The 11,170-nt window shown below is 41.4% G+C and overlaps 1 protein-coding gene across 6 annotated transcripts in view; it reads left to right on the forward strand.

The window, feature by feature from the left end:
* The window catches only part of hivep1 (HIVEP zinc finger 1), a 71,519-nt gene that overhangs the window by 49,898 nt on the left and 10,451 nt on the right, over positions 1 to 11,170 (forward strand). For all 6 annotated transcript variants that reach the window (XM_039605992.1, XM_039605991.1, XM_031756789.2 and 3 more), the window contains one exon: positions 7,994 to 8,047. In XM_039605992.1, coding sequence (XP_039461926.1) covers positions 7,994 to 8,047 — 54 coding nt within the window. The remainder of the gene's footprint in view (positions 1 to 7,993; positions 8,048 to 11,170) is intronic.

The raw sequence follows: 11,170 nt of genomic DNA on the forward strand, positions 1-11,170 counted from the left end.
GGGTGGGGGGCGGGGAGGGACGGGGGGGCAGGATGAGGATCAGCAACCCTGAACCACTTTTCCAAAAAACTGATGGCGCACTGTGTAAAATGTAAACACGAAGAGAAAATAATGATTTTAAAATATTTATTTTTATGTTTAAAAAAAAAAAACGTATTTGTTCAGATATAAATGGGGTTTGCAGAAGTAAAGAATGGGAAGGGGTCTCTGCTCTGACTCTGTGGGCAAACAGTCCCAGCAATTAAAACATAGCATTTCTCCAAGTAATATGCAAATAACAGCCACGTATCTGTGGTATGCAATATAACTGAAAGAGTCAGAAAATCAGAAGAAATCTCTAAGGGACAAGTCTGTGCAAGCACTTGGATGGCTTTACGTTTGTAACCTGATTCTGCAGCTCACTCAAAAACCAGTAACCCAGTCTGTTTCTGGATCTCTTTTCCTTGTTATTTGTTTTATTTGCATAGTAAACTTTTACTTTTGCATGTGTGGATGCAGCAGCACAGTTGACCTCCCTGTGCCCAGGTGCAGGCACCGTTAATGCTAAAGGGTTCTCTGCTATTCAGATGAGGTTTGGTTTAGTTTTTTTTCCATAAAATGACTTACTTATTACAGCAAGACATTTTACATACATCACTGCATCTGCATTAAGAGTTTATGTCCAGCCTGTAGCCCAGACCCACTGAAAACATTTATTAGCAAAAATAATAGAGCAAAGGAGGCAGTGAGATATTATATAGTCAACATTTTGCATCTAGTTGACTAGAAGCATTGACCTTTATGAACTACATTCATCTCCTCAACTTCTAAATGCGTACAGAGACTGCTTTTAAAGAAAACAATCGAGTCCAGTCTTTAAAATTTTGTAAAATTTATTTGTTCTGAAATATTTATACTTTATCATAAAAATAGGCTTATTTTTTAGTTAGTGTTCACCTGAGGCAGATCATTTTTAAAATGTATATTATATACATTTATATTTATAATACATGCATTCAGTACATTACTTTCTTTTAAGATATAAAAAAAAGAAAGATATATCTTGTAGTCTTGCACTCAACGATCCTAGTGGTCTATCGCACTTGGGGCTTGCTACCCAATCTCGGGTGGGGGTGATGATATCTCCCCCCTGACCTGTCGTCCTGGCTCCCCCTTGCCGTAGCATGTGTGTGCAGTAGGCTCGCTTAGCATGGGGGGGTCTAGCCTTAGGACCCTTACTGGATACAGAGGCCCCATGCCAGAATCAGTCTTGTCACTCCCACTTCAGAGGCATGTAGTCTTACCACTACGCTATCCAGCTGCTATCTCAAATATTTACCTGGTGTATCAATATTAACGTGCCAATAACCATAATTAAAATAATCAGTCCTAAAAAGAATGAAACGTGTTGCACAAGCAGTATCAGCAGTATCTCTATGCAGTTGAAAGGTTTATTTTCAAAGACCTGACTTAACGCCAACAGAGGAAACTGAACCTTCTTCAAGTATAAACTAAGAATCCGTCCAGAAATTTGATCTCGGAAATCAAGCAGAAAAACACTTTAAAGAAATTTTAACCCGCATTAGATTTTAGATTCGATTTTTGTCCCGAGCCTTTATGCTCTCTCCCTCTTCATCAGTGTTAGGTGTTCCCATCATTCTCTCTGTGTCTGTGCTTTTGTGTTGATTAGATTTGATAAAGTGAGAGGCAGCTAATGCGAGGAAGGGAGCGGGAGTGGCAGTCGCCTCGCGCTGAGCTGACTGATGATGATGATTGACTGCAGGGTAATGGGACACTCTCAGTGCGGTTGGGGATTCCTCCGCTCTTCCTCATCTTTTGTTCGGTCACTCAGGGAGCACAAGCTGTACTTCCTTCGAGTCGTTTCAATCTCAGTTCCGCATTTAGATTGGTTCATCTTACTCGAGACCGCCGGCAGGCTGTTTTCACGGGTGTGTTGCGATGATAAAGAATGTGTCACGCGCTGACGGCACCCCTTATGGTCACTTATTGCACCGGTCAGCTGCTGAGGACAGCAAAAACTCTGTCTCCTCCAGAGGGCACAGGAAACTGAGATAAGATCGACAGACTGCCTTTAAAGGTGACGGCGAGTTCTGCACAGCTCATGCATCTGCCAGCTGTTGTTATGACTATTGCATGAGGGGATGCCCATGTTTAATAATAGCGTCACTGTCAAATGAAGCCATTCAGGGAGCGATCAGGATTCTGTAGAAGAGAAAATATTGTTGCCTGTACATCTGTCATTTAAACTATAATTACATAAAAGAACAAACTGGGCGTTTATCAGAGCTGAAATGGTTCCCTGTTTGGCTGCAGACGGCTTTATTTCCTACAGCTGGTGCAACTGGCATGATTTCAGCCTCTCTGTCTATTAATCCTGCTCTAATCAGAGGGAACCAAATTAAAAGACTGTAAGGAGAAGCTACGTACAGCACAGCTGAAATACTAATTTCATTAATCTGCTAAGTACTTTGTTGATTAATCTTTTTTTTGCAAGTAAAGTAATAGTAATTAAAAAAACATGTTTATGTTGCCAATTTTTCCTTAAAAACACTTCAGGAACCCATATTGTTGGAATTGGTATCAAATGAGACACAACTGAGAGCTGATTTCTAAATATTTTATGAGGAAATAAAAACTAAATTGTGGATTTTGTCAGTTAACTAATCAATTAAAGGACAGAGGAGCTTTGATTTCTACCATGTATGCCTGTTTCATCTCTCACGTAGTGCTGACAATCCTTTTCTTAATAATTTTTGCCAATAAATTGATTGCTTGGCCTTCTGAGCCACATGTGAAGCTGCCAGATTTCTTTTAATAGCTGCACAACACAAACAAAAGCAGGAACATTATCTAAACAGCAAATGTCTTACCCACAGTTACCTGAATAGGTTCAGTGTTTTAGTTTTCAAGCAGGACTGCAATAAATAATTTTTATTCTCAGTCAATCTACCGTTTCTTTTAAAATTTTTATTAATTCATCAATTCATTTACCTTTTCATATTATTTAGTTCATGGTCTGTAAACAAAGCAAAGAAAACCAGCTGGAAGAAGGGAATGTGGAGTACCGTATATTCCTTAATAAATTACTTAATTATGCATAAATGATCAGTGTGCTTTATTTGCTAATTAGCGTATGGCTGCTCAACTAATTATCACCATCTATTGCCCATTTTTACAGAGTTGGAAAATGTCCTCGTCTGTGAGTGAGCGCATGCATCAGCCAGTGTGAGGGTGTCTTTGATGGGCGTTTGATGGTAGCGTGTGAGTGAGTGTTTGCACAGAGCCGGGAGGGTACGGCAGGCTGGTGGAGGTGCTCGAGTTACATAATCCCAAACTCCCTCCCGCGCAGTGACAGCGAAGAGGGGGGCAGCTGCCGAATCCCATCTTGTCATCTCCGCTCTCCTTCTCTTCCTCTCCTCTCTCCCGTTTGATCCAGCAATCAGCGCCACCGTCCTCCTGCTTCCTGCTATCATCCACACATCAGCTTCAGGCACTTCAGTCCACCTGTCTGGACCAAACTATCACGGACACGACACCAACCTTTTCCACAGCATTTGTTCTAATTTGGTACCGCAGACGTGATTAAAAAGACGGCTCAAACTGTGGTCCAGCAGCATTTTTCGGGCTTCTCGTTGGCGTGCTGGTGTAGTGTCGCGCATACTGATGACACCTCAAACCCCTCGCAGATGCTGTTTTTGTGAAAAACAATCATCCCCCTCCCCACACGCACACATCTTTGATGCTATAACAGGGGAAGCTGAAGCCAAACTGTTGGGGCCATCTGAAACACGTGAATGCTGTGCATATGGCTGCCATGAAACGCTGCCACAGTGCTGTCGATGGCCGCCATTTGGCTCAGCGAGGCCCAGCAGGGAAGGCTGAGTAAAATATGAATGTTTTACAAGCTGGCAGTGACGGGAGGAGGGTGTATGAGCCTGGTGGTTATTTGTTGGCCAACAGGCAGAGGGACTCTCAGCGGGGATCCAGTGCCAGGGAGATGCAGTTGTGATGCTGCTCACTGATGGCTGATGTAGGCTGAAATGTAATATTATTATTACCCATTAGAAGAGTGGGGATCTAGTTTGTGTTACGGGTCCGAAATTGAGGATGAGAGTAAAACAATGATGGTCCAGAAGAGGTGGTTCAAACAATTGATTTTAATGAATTCACGCAGCGTGGAGAGGTGCAAACTGCAAAACAGTTGTACATCTCTACCCAAAATACACTCTAGATTGCTTTTATAACATCAGGGTATTGTAACGCCCCTTCTTGCATTTACAAGCACATAATTTGCATGTACAGAACATTCATGTATTTTAAGAATTAAATGCAAACACAGAGGTTCCTCCTTGTGGCATACTCTTCCGAATATAGTGATGACCTAAGGCCTTTAAGGTCACCATGGACTGGACATCCTTCCGTCACCTGTAACTAAGCAAACTCAAATACCACAAGAAGCTGAATACATTCAGGCCTTTGCTCAGCTACTATTTTACTGTACCAATATACTCAGCATATGAGTTATGATACATATATATTTAACTCAATCATTTTAAAGTAGTTATAACTGCACCTGTAATAAACATGTTAATATTTGATTATGATAACCCCTATAATATCAATTATAACATAATGCCAGCAACTTCAATAAATGCTTGGATGAAATGATAATTAATGCAATGACAAAGATGATGGTTATATAAAATAATCCCTGTAATTCCACATTTGACATAGGTTGGTTTTTTTTAGAAGTTTAGATCATGTTTAGATCTGCAGCTCAACCTGTTCGGATGGGCTTCCCCTCCTCCCCAACACTCCTCCCCCCCACCATAAGTGTAAGGTCATAAACTCACATCAGGTGGGCGCTGGGATCGAAAAGTGTGATCGTTTTCTTTGCAGTTACGTCATCTTCGCCCCTGGGGGTAACGGTAATCATATTTCCCAGTCATCGTAGACAGCACAGAGAGAGGAGTGGGCTGGAAGATGTCGAGCGGGGGGGCATTAAGGATTCGTGGTTGTCATGACAGCAACCAGAGAGGAGACTGACTCCCTCGCCCACTAACCCCAGCCTAATTGACATGCACCCGCCCACTCAGGCCTCTCCCAGCCTGATCATAGCCTGAGATATCACGTTTTATAGATCAAAGATCAGGAGTCGGCACCCTCGAGAGCGAGGGCGAACCTCCATCTGCGTTTCGCTGCTGTCCTGTTGTTTTATTTCCCGGCTCAAAGATCCGCGTTTGTAGGAGAACAGAACAACCTGTACATCTCTTTACAGTCATCAGCTGCACATCAGACTCCTTTGTGATTTAAGTAAGACAAAGTATTACCACTGCATGTTTAAGTTACATATCGATCCATGGTCCACTAAATTATTAAAGCCTCTTGCTTACAGTACAGTCTACTTAAGCTCACCAAACTCCCAGGGCAGCAGCCCAATGTGCTTTGCAAGGGCGATGATCATTTTTTTGTGTGTTTAATGGTTAGAAGGAGACAAAAGAGTTGGAGTATGTACAGCACAGTGTTTTTAAAAAGCAGTTCAAGGATCCTACAAATAGTTTTTCTTCCCTTCTATGCTTTGTTTGAAACCACACTTGTAAGCAGTTGAGCTATAAGTGGCTCTGTCTGACTTTAATGTCCTCAAACTGTGTTGTTCTTTTTTGTTTTTCTCGCTTCCTTCAAATTTTGTGGTCATGTTACACAATGCAGCGCTCTGCTTTTCATCACCAGTAAAATTTTGTATGGATTCCTTTGTGCTGTTTTTCCTGCGGTTATGGAACACTTACACCATTTTTTTCTTTTGGATGGCACTGGGAAGGTCGCAAAGCTCACCCACACTACCTCAGCAACCCCAGAAGCCACAATGAGGCAAATATGAGCAACCCCGTAATAATTCCCTGCTTGTTTAATATTTCGGGCGCTCTGAGTGGGATATTTTTCTCGTCCTTATTGAGGGTAGTGCTGCCTCGCCCCTTTCCGCTCACCCACGCTGGGGTTTCCTGGTCTTTTCCACGCTCCAGAGCTCGACTTCATGGGTGTCATTCAGCGCGAGGGGGTCGTGTTTGCGGCTTGTTATGTAAGAAGAAGAAACTGCTCTATGATAGCTTACACTCTGCTCTCCCAACATACACAACCACTAATAAGATTTTTGGTGGGCAGTAATCACTTAGGCCCTGGTTTGCCAGCGCGCTCTAATACGAGACATATGTATGTCACGCTGTGTAGACTATGAAGCATATGCTCTCTGTAGTCTACCTCGGAACCTCCCGACCACTAAAATAAGCATTTATTATCTCAAATTGGTTTGCAGCAGCACAGATATTTACACGAGGAAGCCGTGAGGGTGAGCCGTGGTAGCCATGACTCTGAGGGAAGCTTCGGGATCCTCTCTGTTTGGAGAAATACCGTGCCGCCTTCGTTGCCAGGAAAACACAGCGATTCCTTTGCCTTTGGATGCCAAGGACGTTCACGTGGTCATTTATATGTAAACAAATGCGTACCTCTGTCTTTGCTCTCTCTCTCTCTACCATTTTGTTAAAGATGTGCAGATAAACAAACGCTCTACCCTCTCCTCGTGTGCCTCGGTTGCTGTGTTTCTGCTGGCAGGGTGCCTTTGTTTTGCTCTACAGCAGCGCAGGGGTGGGGACGCATTATGTAATTCGCGGCGTGTGCCTGGGATATAGAGAGGGAGAGAGACGGAGAAGGGTGTGACTATAGTAACACAAACACACAGAGATGATGACATAATCCCTGACGTCCTCTGTGGCCTGCTTGTGTCCTCCCCTCCTCTGAGTATTCCCGGCATTGGACTGTAAATTTGGGAACCACAGAGGAACATCCTCTCTCACTCTCCATTAACATTTGTGCAAAATTACTCCCATCGGTCCTCAAGGACTCCGCTTGCACTCTAATGTCAGAAGCAGGGCATAAAAGTCTTTGTGGGTTTGTTTTTCCATCCAGTTTCCATGGATGGTCTGGGAAGGCACGAACATGCTACAGTAGTGGCCAGGCATCTCTGGTATCGTGTGTTGCATGCAGAATTTTACCTTTTGCTTATAGAAGCCTGCAAAAAAAAAGGAAAATTACTGCAGTATCCAGGAAACAAAGCTGTCAAAACAGCTCAGAATATGTTTTGCATAATAGAAAGTGAGGAAAAGAAGAAAGAGCTTCTAATGGTCCATCAGATTTCCTGAAAGTAATGAGTTTGCACTTTCATTTTTCACATGCATTTTTTTATTGTTGGCTTTAATGAATAAAATATGTCTGCCTGTTGCTTAAACTTGGAGAAGAAGTCAGAGTTTTGAACATAAATTAGAAATAATGAGTGCTGGACACGTACTTTCATATTCTGTATGCTTCCGGCTGTGGCAGTGACCCTGCAGGAGCAGGAAACCAGAGGATTTAACTCATCTCTTTGCCTCTATTCCACTGTGTATAACCCAGTCACGCCACAACGAGCCAGTCTATATAATTAATATTGATTACAGTACTGCGTCACCTCCCACACATCCATATGGGTCATACAAAAACAGGTTCTTAACCTGCTGGATGTGGGTGATATGCTGTGACCTATAGAAGAGCGGAATTGAACACTCTTGTGCCCCCCGAGGGGCGTAAACTGCAGTTAAATATGCAAATTGATCTGTGGGTTAGAGCGCACACTGTGATAATGACAACAAACCCACCTTATAGACTTGTTTGCAAACTTAATCTGTGTATCAAACACCCTCATACTGCTCTTTTTTTCTGTAAGTGGGTGTGCCTGCGTGATTGTGTTTTTGTGTGCGCCCCCCTTCATATGATTACAGTAGTTTCCATAATGGAATAGTGCACTCTCTCTGCTATGGAAGAATGTCTGTTTTTCATTTGAAAGACCTTCATCCTGCTGCAGCCGTGTGGGAAGCATCCCCAGAATCATTAGTTCACTCTGCACTGCCTCGACTGTCGAGCGCGCTGCTCTGTGCTGAAAATGGTTTCTGTTCTTGTGTTGCAGATAAAATCGAGGAGGCACAGAAAGAACTTAAAGACCCCAAAGGCTCACAGAAAGGTAAGAGATCTCTTATCAAAACTTTGCAATTTCCAGAGAACTGCGAGGAAAGCTTTCTCTTTCATTTTTAATGTAGAATATCTTCTCTTTCACCACCTCAGGGTTTAAAGGGAATTAAATAAGTAATTTAACCTAAAATAAAGCACAAGCAGAAAGCGCAAAATAAATGCAAAATCACTGATGTGGAAAGGAAAGATTATTATATCGGTCACAGCAGTGAGGCACGGCAAGCACATTTCACCCAGAGGAAACCCAAAGTGCTTCAGGGTACACGGGCAAAAACACTGCAAAAAATGATAATAAAAAAAGTAAAAACAACAGTGATTTACTGTTATTAAGATGAATAAATCCTGCATTTAAACAGGCAGACTCATTAAGAGCAAGATATCTTTTACCACAGTAACCTGTGAAAGCATCAGTTCAGATTATAAAAAGAGATTTTTGTGTTAATAAAGTGCTTGAACTCGTGTTTATTGTAAGAGGTACGGCTAATGTTAGAAAGGCCTGCAAACCTGATATTATAAGTACTGTATTTAAAGGTAAAAAGAGAGCAGAGGTAACTGCCCTTATAAACATCATGGGGGTTTTATTTTCAGTGAAGACTATTGATGTATTTATCATGTCTTCTGAGCGTGTAAGCAGATATTAGTGGCAGATGTTTATGTGGTTGCACAAAAATGTCCCATTTAAATTTTAAGGTTTTCTTTAAAAGCAATTAGATATTTAACTACCAAGACAGTACTGTGCTGCAGTTCCATCTTCCCCTGATACACTGTAGAGCTGTTGATGCTGCCAGGTTGGTGTGAACTTGTCATTTCTACCTGGTCTCCAGTGAAATGTGTGATTTACACTTCTGCAGTGAATCTATGTAGAGCCACGACGTAGCCTTTCACAGGTGTGTGACGCTGTTGCCAAACTCAACCCCTAACCCACGATGGGCTGCCAGCGATCTGGTGGATGGAGTTTATTTATGTTTTGTTCATGATCCAATCATAATCATTTAATAATGCTGCAGTTAAACTGAAAAATCTGTCTCCTCAAAGATGAACTCAGCAATTAAATTGGAGAATTGCGTCGTCTACTAATCAGAAGATCAGGGTTTGATCCACAGCTCCTCTAGCCCTCTGTGTTGATTTTGTTTGGGCTAAGATGGTGTTAGAGCGTGTACGTAAAGGGTAAAAAGGGCTCAATGGCAAAAAAGAGTGTGCTGTGTGCGCCTAAGACGACTTTAAGTGCTCAGTAAGAGTAGAAAAGCACTACATAAGAACCAGTCCATTTACAATTTAATGTTTCCTTTGTTTTGAGCTGTGTGCATAAATTCTCAGTAATCTTTCCATTTTGCCCTGACTGAACACATGAACAGTCTCTTTGATAAGTGGACTGTTGTGTAACTACATTGAAATAGAAAAGCCAGTTTGACTAAGCCGTGCCTGAGAATCAGCCTGCTGTGCATTGTCCTTTTAATGACACTCAACCTTTGATTGAATCATCCACTGTAAATGGGATTGGGTGATGATTCTAAACAGGGTATAAATATCTCAGACCACCTCTTAAAGTACAGCAGGTAGTTTTATCACTGCCAGCAAGTCAAAGGGTAATCCCTTTGGCAACCTGCCTTATGAAGAAGTATGTCAATTGCCCTCGGTCTAGATAACTAAAGGATTGCCTTTATTTTACATTAAATATATTATTTTAATGCAGTTAGAGGAACAAAAGAGTGTTTAGAAATGAGGAGAAGGTTAACAAAAAGGGCTTCTTTTATCTCAGTGACTGTTAATGATGGAAAACTTGTGGTGAAGTCATGTCCCTATTTTGAAAACTGGTTTGTGTAGCTTGGATGAATAAATATCGCCTTTCCCATGTCTTTTAGCTACAGTTTGTACAAAGATTCTTTTTAAGCATCAATTAAAAAAGGTTATTTTAAAAAAATCACAGGGTTTGTTCAGAAGACCTTGTTATATTGATTGCATGGCAGTTTTAAAGCCTCTCTAGTTGCATGTTTGCGTGGAGAATGGATTTACTTATGTAAAGGGAAGCCCTTGAAAGAACCCTGAAGTCATCTTGGGAAATACCTACGCAGGCCAGGAAACTGTGACACTGCTACGCTTGTACAACATGCCCATGAAAACACTTGGCTCAGTCATTATTACGGGACACCACGGCATGGGTGGGCCCTTTTTAAAACAGTGCACCTATTATTATAATGAGGCTCAGTAAACATGCAGATGTAGTTTGTTACACGCTAGTTATTTGTACCATTTTCTGATCAGCCGAGCCTTCATAGGTCAACATTTCTTATCAACAAGGGCAAGAAATGACTGTTACTTGCATAATGCGTGGGTCTCCATGGTATTAGTCACACAGCTAACGAGTGCGAGGGCGAAGTATCTTCACTGTAGTATACGTCTATCATTATCTAATTAAAACAAATTATCGATAAGCTGATGGAAAACAAAGTAGGCTGCAGAGAAAGCTTTCACAACTGGAATGTTGAAGTTGTATTAAACTGCTTTTTGAGAGCTACGTTTTTTTATATAACAACCACAAATGTTATGTATTCGTTTTACAGTTGAATTAAAGAGATAACACAGCTTATAAAGTACGGAATTAATAGTAAATGTAGTGAAGTTATTTAAATAGTGGGAAATAAAGCAAAAACAGAACAATCAGTAATTTTCATAGACTGTAGTAATTTAAACAGTTCAGAAAAAGAGGAGGACTGATCGAGTTAGTGGAGATGACATACCTGTGGAGTTATGGAGCTGCAGGAGGATTAGTTAGTTCACTTTATTAAAGAAGTGTACTGGTCCAGATTTTCATAAACGAGGGTGATGTGGAAGTGGGATCACATCAGTGGTCGGCTCTGAGTCTTTTCTTTTGTAATCACTGATTAGTTGAAACTTTCTAAAAGACAAAATCAGCTGCTGTTAGTTCAGACAATGGTATTTTCCCGTTGTTTTCTTTAATGTGCTTAACTGTTAATGCAGATATAATTACATATGTTTAAATGTAAAAATTAAAGACCCACTTCTTAGTTTTATTGTTTCCAGGTGGAAGATGGTGCTGGTATTTATATTATTGTCATATTGAGATCAAAGTGTGTTTCAAACAGAAGCACTGCAG

The sequence above is a fragment of the Oreochromis aureus genome, linkage group 22 (assembly GCF_013358895.1).
Source record: "Oreochromis aureus strain Israel breed Guangdong linkage group 22, ZZ_aureus, whole genome shotgun sequence".
Classification (NCBI taxonomy): domain Eukaryota; kingdom Metazoa; phylum Chordata; class Actinopteri; order Cichliformes; family Cichlidae; genus Oreochromis; species Oreochromis aureus.